The sequence below is a fragment of the Pituophis catenifer genome, unplaced genomic scaffold (genome assembly GCF_029215685.1).
Source record: "Pituophis catenifer annectens isolate HBS135680 unplaced genomic scaffold, rPitCat1.0.hap2 SCAF_1, whole genome shotgun sequence".
Taxonomy (NCBI): domain Eukaryota; kingdom Metazoa; phylum Chordata; class Lepidosauria; order Squamata; family Colubridae; genus Pituophis; species Pituophis catenifer.
This window is the reverse complement of record NW_027256881.1, coordinates 102122769-102139747: the sequence shown is the minus strand read 5'-3', so window position 1 is coordinate 102139747 and position 16979 is coordinate 102122769. Positions and strand designations below refer to the sequence as shown.

The 16979-nt window shown below is 36.5% G+C and overlaps 1 protein-coding gene across 1 annotated transcript in view; it reads right to left on the bottom strand.

The window, feature by feature from the left end:
* Positions 1-16647, bottom strand: part of PDSS2 (decaprenyl diphosphate synthase subunit 2) — an 82157-nt gene extending 65510 nt beyond the window's left edge. Inside the window, 3 exon segments of the mRNA XM_070953613.1 lie at positions 3844-3978; positions 15999-16346; positions 16348-16647. Of these exon segments, the coding sequence (XP_070809714.1) occupies positions 3844-3978; positions 15999-16346; positions 16348-16400 (536 nt within the window). The 5' untranslated portion in view covers positions 16401-16647.
* Positions 16648-16979: the final 332 nt, after the last annotated feature.

Here is a 16979-nt window from a genome sequence, read left to right as displayed (position 1 = left end):
CTATATAATAAATCCTAATTTGGCATTTATTCAACTCAAAATCTACCCATTTCCTCCACCCCCATACATATATCTCTTAATTTGAATTTTTTATGTATATTAATATCTGAACCTAACATCCCTTTTCCTAAACTAAACAATCAGTAACCTAACCTATCTCCACCCCTTTTCCTACAGGTCTACCATACATAGTATTTTAATATCTTTGATCTTCTGCCCACACCACACCACTAAGAAATATTTCCATATATAAACAAAATCCTCAAATGACTTTAAGTAATCCATATAATATCTTCTGTAATGTCTTTCAACTAGATTATTAATTCCATCGCCCATGTAAGGGTAACATCAAGTTCTAGTTCCAACAGTATGTTCAGTATCTTCAATTACAATCTGCCCCCATCAGTAATGAATATTTTCGTGTATAAAAAAACCACCCGAGTGACTTTGTATTTATATTCCATATAGTATCTTCTGTAGTGTCTTTCATCTAGATTATTAATTCCAACCACCGTGTTAGGGTAACAACCAGATCTTCTGCATGCCCCAATCCCATAGTTCTCATGCCTTAGGGCGACAGCTCTTTTATCCCTCTGCCGCGACAGGGGAACAGGGAGCCACAGCAGAGGGATGAAAAGATCCATATGCGGCTTTGGAGCCGTGGGTTGCCAACACCCGGATTAGGCCAACAAAACTGCACAAAACAATGTGTGAGTGAGTCCTAATATAGAGCAGCAGAGGCTAGAATCCATTGTTATAGCCTGTCATTAACAAATTTAAAAGTCAAAGACCAATTAATAACCCTATAAATATGATATATTACTATAACATATGCAGCTGAGTCTTACAATTCAACTTCCTCTAAAATCTTGGTCTGCAGAATTATAGTTACTTCAGTTCTACTGAAAATCATGTGTACTTTCACAAACTACATAGAGCCCTCATTTTCCAAACCCCAGAACTATTAAATGAGCCAAAAATATGAATTCCTAACGTACGAAATAAATGAATGTCAACTTATGGCAAATACATAACCAAAAATTATACAAAATTCTATTAAAAGCTGATGATAGAAACACTGTTCTTCATCCAAATTGAATCCTAGCTACAGAGCATTTCAGTGAACATTTCTGGGGAGTCTCAAGTTTAATTTCAGAGGAAATGGGAGTAATAATAGCTCATGACAGAAAGCAAAGTAAAAATAAAAGAGTATATGCAGCAGGATATTTAAGTTTAAAAAACTAAATTTTTCAAGTTTTGTATTCTCCTATGTACAGTTGCAAGTTACATCTCTTATCTCTTTCATACAATCCTGGTTCTTAGTCAAGTCTACAAATTTACTAAACACGGAATCAAGCAATTTTTTGTAAATTTGTCAAAGAGTGCATACAGGTAGTTCTTGACTTACAACTATAGTTTAGTGACTGTTTGAAGTTACAATGGCACTGAAAAAAGTGACTTATGACTCTCTTTCATACTTACAACCGCTGTTGCATCCCCATGGTCACAAGATCAAAATTAAGATTTGCTTGGCAACTGTCTTGTATTTATGACAGTGACAGTGTCCCAGGGTCATGTGATCATCTTTTGCAACCTTTTGACAAGCAAAGTCAATGGGAAAACCAGATTCATTTGACAACTGTGTTACTAACTTAAAAACTGAAGTGATTCACTTAACAACGATGGCAAGAAAGGTTGTAAATGGAACAAAATTCAATTAACTGTCTTGCTTAGCAACAGAAATTTTGAGCTCCGTTGTGGTCATAAATCGAGGACTACCTGTATAAACTCAGAACTGAAATTTCCTTGGCTTTCATTTTAAAGTTAACTTATCGTGGAATTTTAACCACTTATTCCTACCCCTCTACCAAAATGCTGAATCTCAGTTGACTAATTTAGTGTTCCTAATACTGTAGCATCTAATAAATGAGAAGATTGTAATACCCACTGATAAAAATACAGAAATTACTCTTCATTATTAGAACTATGATATGAATGAGGAAGAAAGAATTAGACTTTTACGAGAAGAGGTGCTATTAATTCAGAAGTTCGTAGTTAAATGTTAATTTACTACTTTGGTCCAGGTTTCATAAAATTATTAAATTGAACCATGTAAAAAGTTATTTGGCCATGGCAGAATTTTGTATATTATTTATACATTAAATGCTCCCTAAGAAATATGCACTGATCTGTGGTTGAGAAGATTTCATGACACCATGACAGATATTTATTTCTGAAATTAATTTCACCCTGAAAAAGCCTTTGTTAGATAGAGTTAGAAATTTGGAACAAGTACCGGTAGTCCTTGACTTACAACCACAATTGAGCCCAAAATTTATGTTGTTAAGTGAAAATTTATTAAGTGAGTTTTGCCCCCATTTTATGACCTTTCTGGCCACAGTTGTTAAGTGAATCACTGCAGTTGATAAGTTACTAACCTGGTTGCTAAGTGAAACTGGCTTCCCCATTGACTGAAGGTTGCAAAAGAGGATCACATGACCTCAGGATGCTGCAACAGTCATAAGTATGAACTAGTTGCCAAGAATCTGAATTTTGATCACGTGTTCATGGGGATCCTGCAAAGGTTGTAACTGTGAAAAATGGTCATGTCACTTTTTTCAGTGCCACTGAAATTTGAATGAACTTTGTAACTGTACTCACAATAAGGAACAGTACTCACGTTTCCTTCCGTGCTGAGGTAAATGAGATTCAAGCATGAAATATCAAGTCAGATCATCTAGGCCGGGGTGTCAGACTCATGACGGCACATTGTCGTCATGTGACATATTGCAACTTTTTCCCCCTTTGCTTTCAAAACGAGGGTGGGTGTGGCCAGCGCGTGATGCATCTGGCCCGAGGGCTACAAGTTTGACATCTCTGATCTAGGCTTATGAAGATCTTTTGGATAGCAATAGCCTAAAATTTCCGCTTACTTTTAAACTGAAAATATCATGAATGTTTAAAGTAAAGCAAAAAAAATAAAGCTAATACCTTTCTACAACTTTATTTCTAAAAGAAAAGCAATGAGCAATACATTTGGAATAGAAAAATTAGTCAAGTAAAAGAGTCTCTGTCCATTCCCCATGCTCTTTTTTTTATTTAAACAGCATCATCCTATGGCTGCTTTCATTAACAAAAATCAGGGAAAGTAATGTGTGACTGCCCTGAATCATGACCCCTAGCTTACTAATCACTGAAACAACCACATGAGATTTCACACTCATTACTTTGGTAAATAGCAATAAAGGGTATTAGAGACAGTTCACAGGTTTTGAAAAAGTAGTCAACTTCAAACATCCAACAACTGACCAATAATTCACCTAACATTTCTCCTGGAATGTTCATGAATTAAGTATTTAGAACAAAAGTAACATGATAAAAATATAGCATATTTTTAGACAAGCAAACACGATGTTCTTCAAAATATGGGGAACTTCGGTCCTTTTCCTGACGTACTTCTCCCCTCTTTTATGAGAGAAATAAGAAAAATGAAAAGCAAAATCTATTGTTGCTTGAATTTAACTTCTATTTCAAAAAAATGATGGGCATTTTTGACAGCTAAGCTTTTTGTTGCTATCCAGCATTTATAATAAAACAATTTTCAGGCTAATCAGAACGTTAAAAAATAGTTTCATGATAAACATGATATATAACAGGTTTGCCTGGTTTCAGGAAGGAAGGCACTTAGTTTCCATGCTGTATAAATCTTTAAGAAAGAACACTACTGATTCTTATTCACCACTCCATCCATCCATCCATCCATCCATCCATCCATCTAAAGTAAATATATATTGACATAAAGATGACAATTTATATGTACCTTTGGATTATCCAAATACTTGCCTGGAATATATCCCACTGACAATGTCATTCTGAATGGAATCTTCTGTTGACAAATTGGGGCCAGCAGCCTTAGAAACAAGTAAAACCACCAGACCTCTCATCTGCAAATTGTTCCTGGTGTCAGACACAAAGCCCCTAGAAAAAGAGGAAAAAAGAATCAAATAATCGAATAAGTCCAAATAAGTCTATAGAATTATCATAAATTTATTTTTTGTCCATTGTGTTAGCTTTACAGAACATCAAGCCCTCATTGTTTATATAATATTCCCAAATGGGTGCTTCAATGAGTTACACAGGTAGTCGTCGACTTATATCCATTCATTTAGTGACCATTCAAAGTTACAAAAGCACTGAAAAAAGTGACGTCTGACCTTTTTTCACACTTACAACTGTTGCAACATCCCCATGGTCACATGATCAAAATTCGGGCACTTGACAACTGGCACTGTCCCGGGGTCATGTGATCAACATTTGTAACCTTCCCAGCTGGCTCCCGACAAGCAAAGGTAATCGAGGAAGCCAAATTCACTTAACAGTCACAAGATTCACTTAACAACTGCAGTGATTCACTTAATAACTATGGCAAACATGTTGTAAAATGGTACAAGTCACTTAACAACTGTCTTGCTTAGCAATGAACATTTTGGGTTCCATTGTCATTGTAAATTGAGGACTACCTGTAGATCCAATTTGAATAACCATTTAAATACTGAGCAGATTATTTTGAATTTGCTGAATAATCGTCATTTCTGATCATGTAAAGATACTTTAAACCATGATTCAGGCCACTTTTCTCAATGTTTCCCATTCTGAGACCTCTATAGATTGTCAAAACCACTACTATAGAATTCCCAATTACTTTATCTATTGGTTATTCTAGCTGAGCATTCTGGAATTCAGAGCTTTAAAGCTTGGCCAACAACGTGTCAACAGAAACCTCCCTTTATTCCAAGTTATACTTTAATTTTTAAAGATTCTTTCAATTAAAAAATAACTAAATTGAAAATTGGTGTGCCAAAGCTAAATGCCAGCCTCAAGCTGAATTGTTACTTCCACTAATGTTTCTTGTCCCTCCATATACACCAGAGGCCTTTGTAGAAAGTCAAAATGACACAAGATTGAATCTCAGGGCTTTATTGGAAGTATACCTAAATTCAGAGAGTACTAAAAATGTGGGGTTGAGTTCTTAAGGAGCTATGCAAAATCAACTTCTTTCTGAGAGCTTCAGAAAATATTAATGTTCATTGTGATTCTTGAATACTATAATAAATTAGCATAACCTAGATAGCTAGTTGATCTCAAAAAAGCTAACCAGGATCAGTCATGGACCCACAGGGAGTCTCAGGGCTATGAGCTGGCTTGAAAAACCAAACAAAAATTCAAAAAGGGAATGACAAATTATTTTAATTGTTGCCAAGAACACTATATGAACATCTTTTATTTTTTGAAATAACAATTTTAAACTAGCCAGATGCAGCAGACTTAGTTGTCTTTAAACCAAAAAAAGAAAACTGAATAAAATGTGGTTCTGGAAAAACCAATATGTATTTCCCACATTTGATTCTGTTTATTAGAACTTCTTGATATATATTTGATCTTTGACTCATTGTATTTGTATTTAGTATTTTTTACTGTTACAAAACTACTAAAGCAACAGTTCGTGTATTGGGGGCATTGTGTTCAAGAGGAAGGTTCATTTTATGTAGCATATACAGAAGGGTGTAAAAATGCAAATAAAATTAATATACTATAGCATTAGAGATTGTATAGTTAAGCAGTTAACCCTGAAGGTATTTTGCAAGGTGTACAACTGATTTAAATGAAATCAGTATTCAAACGAGGTGCTCAAAATTCTAAAGTTAGAAGAAAAGTTCTGTCTACACATCCATCTTCATTGAGATTGAATGAAAATGTAAATGAAGTCAATTATCATATGACAGAAAAAATGAGAAAATACATAAAAATAGAATATAGAGACAGTGAAGCACCAATCTCTGAAATACTTCATTTTTGTGAGAAAATAGCTAATTCATAGCAACTCATGCAGAGAAATAGTGGCCACTATAGTATTAAGCAAGAACATCCAGTAGGTAGAAATTCATATAATATCCATGTATATGATCTAAACCAGGGGTGAAATGCTCCCGGTTCGGACCGGATCCCCCGATCCGGTAGTGATGGCGGCGGGTGGTTCGGAAAACCGGTAGCAAAAATTCCTGTCCCCACCATGCCCAGCTGAACCACACGATCATTTCTACAACCTCTTCTGATGAAAAAATGCTTTTAAAAGTAAAAAAAAGCCTCTGATGATTGCGTGGCTCAACTGGGCTCATCAGAGGCTTTTCAAAACATTTTTTCCTGCAACCTCTTGGCCGAAGAGATGGGGAAAAAAATGCTTTGAAAAGTCTCTGGCAACTCCCAGCTGAGTTTCCTGATCGGCAGAGAAGCATTTTTTAAAAAGCCTCTCTGAAGATCCCAGCTGAGTTCCTGATCGACAGAGAGGCTTTTCAAAGCATTAGAAAAAATGCTTTGAAAAGTTAAAAAAAAAAAAAGCTGGCCATGCCCACCCAGTCACATTACCCCCCCCCAAGCCATGCCCACAGAACCGGTAGTAACAGATTTTACATTTCACCCCTGATCTAAACCATCTAGTGTTTTCTAAGATTATTTATGTTTCCTTTCCAAATTGTGATCTAAAAAACTTCTTTTCTAGCCATCCAAAGTTATAAACCGACTTATATTAAAGACATGGAATCAGTCTTCACTAAAGTTAATTGCAAGAGATTTGAAACAAATAAACCCTACGGTAATCCTCCTTTAGTAATCAGAAGCTATGGCATTCACTTGAAATGGCTTCAGGGGTCATATTCACATTCTACCTGAATCCATGTCCCTAGAGATATTCAACCCATGTCACAGGTACATAAAAGTCTTCCACATGGTGCAATTATTCTTGATGGGTATGTAGCAGAAGACAGGTTCCTCTAGGGGAAATAGCGGCAGCGCACATGGAACTGGGCGTGCACGTACACACACACACAACTTAACATCAGAGTCAGATTCCTTCCTAAAACCTTGGGCAAAATATTACCACAAGTGTAAATATAAACTCACAAGATTATAAAGTAGCTTATTCTAGTTTGTCCATCCGATTACTATTAAACACTATGCCTTCAAGCTAAGATTGAATTAGACCTCTCCACTGCAAATCCAGGTTTACAGAGCAATTAAACAATAGGAGGGAAAACACAATTATTCTCCGTGGTATTCTTGTGAGAAAAATAAGTTTTAAAATTAAGAAATTGCTATGTAAATGCAGAACTCTTTTTAATGTTCTTGACTTGCTATAAAGAGGGGAAGCCTAGCTCAGAAACAAGCATGCTATTGAAATGTGCTGATAAAAAGACTCGCACCACCCACACAAACTGTAACACTGGATATTATTTTTTATGCTAAAAGAATTACACCTCCTACTACTGTCCATCTGTTTAAGAGAATAAATCAACCAAACATAAGCATTATGAAAGCTCTGTATACAGTACTTAAATTTCTAATGTTTAGCTAGTTCTCTTCTCAGTAGAGATAAGACATAAACCTATAATTCCAGTGGTTTCTATTCATTGAAACATTTTTGGCAAAAAGAGGGACAAACTTTGGAGGATAATTTATGCAAAGGCCATTCAACAATTACATTTTAGCAATCATATCAATAGATCATCAAACAAATCAGTGTATACTGCAGAAGCTAAACACATACTTTTAAAAAATTTTTAGAAGAATTCAAGGAAGAAATTGAAACATGATTAACAATTCACCTCCACACTTTAAAATACAATGTAATTTTAATGGCAGCATTTACAGAATACTTTAAATCTGTGTTGCATGTGACAAGGAAAATAAAGTGAATAATTGCAAATTATCTACAACATATATCTAAAAATATAGAGAGTATAAATGAATTTCTGTGCCTTAGTGGAATATTCATTAAAGATTAAGAAATTTTAAGACACACAACTACTGGTAGAATAATACTCGGTAAATACATGGTCTGTTATAAAGAATGAATATTGAAAAAATGTGAAATAAGCTCTGTATAGATTGTCCCATATCTAACAAAGAGGGTAGTACAGAGTCAAGAGTCAGCGGTAACATAAAAATAAGTTGAACATGGAAACAAAGTAGGTACTTAGGTGCATTGAAAAACATGAAAAGAAAGGATCAACAATTAATGGATGCTGAATGACTGTGGACTGAAAAGAACAGTGAATGAGCAGTATGAAAGAAATGCCCTGATATAAATTGATTAGAAAGAATAAACTAGAAACTGCAAAACAAATATATGATGGAAGAGCAAGTGGATTAAAGAGAAAGGGAAGACTGAGAAACCATGGTTGGATTGAGATTATTTGTACCAGATATAAATGCAGACACAAGAACTGTCAGGAACCTCTTATCCAAAACAAGATTTCACGATGACTGTACATTACCTGTGGAGGGAAGCTGTATAAGCCTAGTAAACGATGCAGCTACTTGAACATGTTTCCTACAGTTACCTTCTGAACTTAGATTTCTGAACAGCTCTAGTAGGTATCAGAGCTGTGCAAAGCATTTGAAAGAGTGCTCTACAATTTCTATTTGCACATTTAAAAAGCATATCTTTTTTGCACTGTTAAAGCAGTTATGTCTTTCAGAAATTTTAAGGGGTGGCTTAGAAATTAATATATCTGTCATACATGATGTTTATTGAAGAAGATCAAAGAAAAGAAAAAAAGTAAACAGGTCCAAAAAAAGCACCTATACAGAAATTCCAGTTTGTAAGATCTATGTTATGATACTTTCAGTCTCTTGCACAATCCCATCATCCATATGATTGTGTACAAAAGCAGATGACAGTTAGTTTAGTAATTAAAGTATCATTGTTTCCACAATATCAAGCAATCTATTAACTGTGAACAAAGATTACATTTTTTCACACAACATAGATATTGAACTCTTTACAGTTAATAATTTGTGGGAAAGTAACTTGAAAATTCTGATATATTTCCCATAGATGTGTTCATCCCTGAGAGAGCTCAAGATTTCAAAAGGTGAGACATTTAAGCAACTTGTGGTTTTGGAAATGTTCGTTTCCACAGCAACCAGCATCATTTTCTTTATATAGCATTATAAACAGATGGCAAAAAGAATGCCTGTGTTTCTTTGCCAGCATGTCAATAAAAACTTTAGTATTATAGTACTGTATATTTGAATTATTTAACAATTCAGGTATACTACCACAGAATTTACTATTGCAGTCAAATGTTGGTAAATTTTCATTCTCTCACTATACATTTTGTTTCTTAGGTAATCTTTTGTTAATTAGCTATCTTTTGTTAAATTCCTTCTGACACCCACATTTTCACAATACAGTGTTTTAAGACAAAAGAATGAATCTTTTTCAGGAGACCTATAAAAATCTGAATGGAACACTTAATGAAATGAGAACTGATAAATTGGTTCCCTTTCAGACTTAATACCAAATCAGGATTTCAGTTATATGAACAATGCAATGGCCCTCGAAATTGCACTACCACTTCTTTTTCTCTACTCTTCCTTTGCAGGCTGCATTCTCTAAAGAAAATCATAAAAGAAAACATTTTCATGTGAACATGAAACTAAACTGTGCACAATCACACTCTGCTCATCTACCATCTACATACTCAAACCATTTTGATGTTCTAGATATGACATGAAATCACAAGTAGTGGATTTACAATCACAATTGGGATTGGGAAGACTGACATAATTCAGTGAGGTAAGATGTCATGTGACTGCAGTGATTTACAATGGCAGTCCTGGCATAAACACATCCCACCCCAGTTGCAGTCAGGAACCAGGAATTGTTAAGCAATTCTCACACACATCCAAGCCAGTCTGGGCTCGGTCCCTTCCAGCTAGGAGCCTCAATAAAAGAAGGAATGCCTGCCTCAAAGTCTGGTTTTTGAGTGTCCTACACTCTGCCTTCTGGAGCTGCAAACAGCCCCAAAATCATGCAGCTTTGGGACCAGAAAATGCCCCAGAAAATCTCAGCCAATCCAGTCCACCCCAGCAAGTTATGTTGTCTTCATAAAGCTGAGCTGTCACACATCCTTCCTCCATGTTCGGCTGATAGTCACATTTACAGCCTATGCAGATCTTCTATGCCCCACCTTACTTTCTACCTGGACTTTCCAGATAGCTTAGAGTACATTAAACACACAGCTTTGAACAACAGTCGGGAAAATAATTAAGGACACATTCAAATCATTTTCATCCAAACACTGAGGCACGACAGATTCTTTGGAATACATGGAGACCCTGTGAATTTAAAGTAACAGCACAACTCTACTGGTTATAATGTACATTTCCTCTTTCTTACGTGCACACACATTCATCTACGCTTATCTACATCCTGCTCAACTAGTTGCCAAGCCCTAGATAGAGCAGGGGTGGACAACAACAGCCCCTTTATGATCTGTGTTCTACACTTTCCAGAATCTCTGAGCCACCATGGGTGGCTCAGAAAATTTGGCAATTGAAATCCACTGGCCAAAAAATAGCTGTACACCCCAAACTAGAGGGATGGAAGCCGCCAAGTCTGGATTCAGAAATGACTCAAAGAGTGAGCAGGATTCAGGAGCCATTTACCTCCAAAATTCTTGCTTATTGATTCACAGGACTGGCTGCTACTCTTGCTTGATACAAGCTTGGTAGCTGTTGATGGGACTTTTGGGGAGGGAGTATTCCATGTACACAAGCCCAATTGTTTTGGCCTGGTTCAGGTGATATTTTTTCTTTTGTTTCCTTAACAACTTGGTTCCTTCTTAACAACCTTCCCAAAGGGATTTTTTAGACAAGATTCCTGGCTTTTGTCCAGCCTGCTTACGTGTTGATTTCATCGTTCAGTATGGCTGCTTCAGACTAGTCTCCCACTGCTATCTTTCCGAAAGCTTTCTGAAGGAAATGCAGCTTCATAAAGACATTGCAATTCTATTGTTTATTTTAGTTCTGGAAATATTGAAAAGAGAAAAGACAATACGAGAGGATCATGGGAGCAAAGATTAAAAAAGAAACTTATGAATTAAAGATTTTTGTGGGTGATTTGGTGCTGGTTCTGGAAGATCCTTTAAAGAGGATTGAAATATTGAGAATTTTTTAAAATCGTACATTAGGTTTTAAAAATCAATAAACAGAAGATGAAGGTGTTAACAAAAATATGAAAACAGAACATCAAACAGAACCGATAAGTAAAAGGTTTTAAGATTGAGAAGGTAAAATATTTGGGCATCATTATGACAAACATGAACTGTATGATATTTCAAAATAATTGGATTAAGTTATGGAATGAAGTTAAAGATATGTTAAGATGGGAGTAATTACAATTGTCATTGTTTGGGAGAATTCCTGTGATAAAAATGTCTTCTTGAATGATGTTTTCATTTCAGACAATAACTGTTTTGACAACTGATGAACCATTTAAATGGTAGCAGAAGAATATATCTAAATGTGTGTGGTAGAGGAAAAAACTATGAGTTAAATATAAGGTGCTACAAGATGCAAAGGAAAGAGAAGGACTGGGTTTTTTTGCAGCTAGCTTTTGGGTTTCAGTGAAAGAGTGAAATGCTGCTGAAAAACAAAGCTTTGAAGTTAAAAGGACATGACCTGAGATTTGGGTAGCATGGTTATATCTGTGATTAAGGTTAATAGGGATTTTAAAGACCATTATGTTAGATTTGCCATGTTGAGAATATAAAATAGATACAAACTACAGGGGTATTTTGGGTGCCCCAAAATATCCCTGTAGTTCTCAGCATAAAGGCAAATAATAAGAAAACACAAATGGTTAACTTATCATGACTTATCAGAATTTTGTCAAGGGGTATGTAAAATAAAATCATGAAAACTGGTGGTAGAGGGATATAATTATCAATGGTTCTCTTATATACAATTATTAGAAAGATGTAAAACAGACAAAAGAATTTATGGTTTTAAATATTCTGTGAAACAGAATTGTGCCACAAATGGTGAACATGTAATTGCTAAAATGCATACACTTTTACTGAAAGGCTGTATGATAAAATGGGCTAAAATTTTTTGGTTATAATACAGAGATGCCACAATGGGCAAATATGTGGTTGAAAGGATTGAAATTTACATTGTTATAATCTTAAAAATAATGTTTATAAGATGTAAGTTGGTATTTGTCACCAAAGAAATTGTCTAGAATGTATAAAGGCACTTCAAATTTATACTGGGAATGTGAACAAGGGTCTTATTGATTACCTTTGATGCACGTGTAAAAAACTAGAAAATTCAGGATTCAAGTACATACACTGATTCAAAGGATCTTAAAAGATTAATATACAATTGAAACCAGAGATTTTCTTTGTGGGATTGGTACACAAACAGTTGGAAAAAAGTCATAGAACTTTGGGTATGGAACTGAAGGGAGATTATTCTATCCATAAAAATGGAGAGATTTGGCATTACTTCCAATGGAAAATGGTTGAGAAAATGATGCATCTTGCTGAGAGCGCCATATTGACTTCTTTGAGGAAATACAGTATCTACATTTATTATTGACTGGAAATCCCTTATAGACTTTTTGTATGAAACAGAAAAAATGAACATGATTTATGGTTTTGATGATTAAACCAAATAGATTATAGAAAGAAGAGAGTTAAGTTGTAACCTTAGAGTAAGAGGTAAATTTACACTTCTACTTATAACTACTATACAGAAAATTGGAAACTGGAAACTAATATAAAATACATATTAGTTTTTATATTTAAAAAATATTTAATAAATGTATGTATCTGCAATACACATACACACCTTTTTATGACCCTTTAATTCCTTTATTCATGTAGAGTTGGGGTGATTGAATGAAGCTGAGTGTCTACTGGCCAGAAGCCCTTCCTGATGCCTACTTGGAGTTCACAGCAGATATTTTCTCTTGGCACCCTGAGAAACATCTGCTGCTGCCTAGGATTGAATTCTCAACCTTTCCAGTGGAAGGTGAGTATCTTCACCTCTAGGCCACAGTGCTACTCTAAGTATGGATGTATATTTTCTAATAATTTGAAAATATTACTGGTTCAAATACAGTGCATATATCCTTAGTTTTATTGCGTGGATGTAACTGTATTAATCTGATTCCACTACAAGATGTAGTGTTCATTTTATACCAGAATTAAAGGGGGTGAGAAGCAAGGACATGAGCATTTAATGCTAGAAGGAATAAATGATTTCTCTACCTTTTCTTTTTATCACAGAAGTGAGTATACCCCCTCACATATACAGTATATCACAGAAGTGAGTATACCCCCTCACATTTTGTAAATATTTAAGTGTATCTTTTCTTGTGACAACACTGAAGAAATGACACTTGGTTACAATGTAAAATAGTATACAGCTCGTATAACAGTGAGTACACCCCCTCACATTTTGTAAATATTTAAGTATATCTTTTCATGTGACAACACTGAAGAAATGACACTCGGCTACAATGTAAAGTAGTATACAGCTTGTATAACAGTGTAAATGTGCTGTCCCCTCAAAATAACGCAGCACACAACCATTAATCTCTAAACTGCTGGCAACAAAAGTGAGTACATCCCTAAGTGATAATGTCCAAATGGTGCCCAAGTAGCCCTTTTCCCTCCCTGGTGTCATGTGACACGTTAGTGTTACAAGGTCTCAGATGTGAAGGGGAAGTAGGTGTGTTAAATTTGGTGTTATCGCTCTCGCTCTCTCATACTGGTCACTGGAAGTTCAACATGGCACCTCATGGCAATGAACTCTCTGAGGATCTGAAAAAACGAATTATTGCTCTACATAAAGATGGCCTAGGCTATAAGAAGATTGCCAAGACCCTGAAAGTGAGCTGCAGCACGGTGGCCAAAACCATACAGCAGTTTAACAAGACAGATTCCACTCAGAACAGGCCTCGCCAAGGTTGAACAAAGAAGTTGAGTGCCCATGCTTAGCATCATATCCAGAAATTGGCTTTTGGAAATAAATGTATGAGTGCTGCCAGCATTGCTGCAGAGGTTGAAGGGGTGGGGGGGGGTCAGCCTGTCAGTGTTCAGACCATACGCTGCACGCTGTATCAAATTGGTCTGCAGGGCTGTTGTCCCAGAAGGAAGCTTCTTCTAAAGATGATGCCCAAGAAAGCCTGCAAACGGTTTGCTGCAGACAATCAGGCTTAGGACATGGATTCCTGGAGGAGGTTAGTAGACATAATCGCATTCTTCCTGTTGGTCAAGGTCAGGGCATCCAGCATCTGGAGAAGGAATGGTCAGGGGGCTGGGTCGAGATGGAATGGACGTTGATTGGAGCATGTGATCAATTGGGGAGAAAGGGGATGGTTTGGGGAGCTTTGACTTACTGAAGGAAAACCCGGGCTTTTCAGATTCGGGATTTCCCAGATGTTCCAGTTTGCCTATTCTAGTAAAGAGAACTTTGGAAAATGCTTGCTTCTGCATCTTTACTTGGACTTGGGGTTTTTCTGGAATGCTGACATATACCCATTTTAACTGACAAAAGGAAATATATGTTAAGGAACAGAAGGACAAATTCATTGGATCATCAGCTATCTTTTAATCAATTATACTGAATCAAATAAAACATTTTTTTTCAAAATTGTTATATTAACAAATTACTGAGCATCATCAAATAGTTTTAATTTTTAGCGGTATATCTTTAAATCAAGTTCCTTAGAATATACTAAGATATCAAACTTAATACCAAGACATTCAATTCCCTGAAGCAAAGTACTCTCAATATTATGTTTCATAGTTCTTCCTGAGAAGTTAATCCAAGTGTGTAGAAGTGCCACTGAAGCCTATAAAAAGTCAAAATATATCTGGCACACTAATAATTTTTTAAAAGCCTCATAAAATGATTTTACCTGTGTCAGCTAGAAAAATAGTATTTTTATTTTTATTTTGAAATCACTGTACATAGTTCCTATAATTTTACTGATTCTTATTTTATAAAGGTACTTTTGATAAATTCCTTTATGATGCAATAATACTAACATCATACCTATTTTTGGAAAATACAGGTAGTTCTTGAGTTACAACCATTCATTTAGTGACCATTCAAATTACAGCAGCACTGAAAAAAGTGACTTATCACTATTTATCACACTAACGACACTTGCAGTATCTCTATGGCCATGTGATCAAAATCTGGGCACTTGGCATCTCGCTCATATTTAAGACGAGTGCAGTGTCCCAAAGTCATGTGATCACTTTTTGTGATCACATGAGTGACAACCAAAGTCAATGGGGAATCCAGTTTCACTTAACCATCACGTGACTAACTTAACTGTGGCAAAAAAGGTTAGAAAATAGGGCAATTTAATAGCTGTCTCACTTAGCAACAGCAATTTTTAGCTCAACTGTAGTCCTAGAGTTGAGGACTACCTGTAGTTGCCCCAAACTATTTATCTCGGCATTATTAGGAATCCATTGTAAGTAATCCATTTCATTCCTTTATGAAATAGATCCCATCTATTTCATAAAGGAATAAACAAAGGTAGAAAAGATGAGTCAGTGCAAATAATATACTGCATGCAAACTAACTAACATAATGCAGTTCCAATGGTAACAAAAAAACACATGGAGCCAACTCTGAACAATTCAGAGTGAACAATTTTCTTGACTTTTTTTTCAAAAAGAGAGGCCACAAAAGTATAAATCTCCAGCAGAAAAATCTTGATGAAACTAATTTCCTATGAACCTCTACACCAGACTGTAATCTTCTCAAGAACTTAGCATATCTTAATGCTCTTTGCTCTATGACATTCAGAAGCAACATACCGGTAGCATCTGCTCTAGAGTTAATTCCAAGCAACTCTAATTTAAAACTTCAGACAGCCAGTGTTTACTCAGTCAACACAGGTAGACCAATACTCAGATTCCAAACAAGGAAGTATCATATATTCAGTCAAAGAAATACAAGAAGTTTTGGGCAGCAGAAGAGTTCTAATTATGGAAGAGCAAGATCAGAATGTTAATAGAAGTCAGAGGGAGGGGAATAAGAGCATTTGGATGTAATAAGAACTCCTGGCAAGACTTCAAAGGCTTCCTAGAAATGTATTGGCCAACAAAGACCAGTTGAACGCTCACCTGGCGGTGTTAAGCAACGGGTGGTTGGTTCCCACCAATTTGCGCATCTGCATGGCGATGTTGCTCAGCTCGTCGCTCAAGAGGCACCGGAGGCTCATGAAAGAGGTCGGGTAGCCCACAATTTTCTCGGCCTCCGAAACCACTTTGCTCCAATAGGAAGCCGAAGAAAGCGAGGGAGAACTGGAGAAGAGGCATCGCCGCTGCCTGGGCTTTCCACATCCTTCAGCCCAGAACTGGACAAGTATCCGGGAGCAACTTTTAACATAAGGTGACAGCAACACCGGGCGCATCATCCTACTTCCAAAAAGCCGAACTCGCCCACGTGGCTCTTGCTGCCACTTATCCGCCCCCGGAATTGTATCTGTAGAACAAACAAGCAGGACCCGCTACAGGCTTGATCATCGGTATCAAGTTCTACTCCAAAGTCCTCCAACCTCTTACTACCGGTAGTTTTGCTTCTCTCCGCTCGTATTTATGCGCGCCTTTCCGCTTCTGCCCCGCCCCTTTTTGGAATCTTCTTCGTCCTGCCACGGAGGAGAATTAGCACTACTCCCGCTTTATAAACTCCTTAAAGTCGGTGGGTGGGGTCGGAGTGTAAACTCTGCTCTAAGTAGCCTTGCCGGTAACCGAAACAGCACGCTAATCTCATGGAGGCAGCCATTTTAAGTGTCGCAAAATGACAGACAGGGAATCGGGGAAGTTACACTTTTGCACCGCTTCTTTACCTTACGGTATTGCCTGGGAGTACAATCCTCTCTGGAGGAGGACGAATAGTTAGTACGGGTTGTAAGTACCGAGGTCTGAGTTCCAAATCGCCATCGGTCTGGTCCTCCAGGCTCACCATAAAGCGGAGCGTAAAGTTCGTGATTCCTGAAATGCAATCTCCAATCCGGTTGCATAGTAAATACTCTTGAAAGTTATTCCTTGAGTTCTACTAACTATGAATCGCCGCCTCTTCTTCTGTAGAAGAGAAGAGAAGAG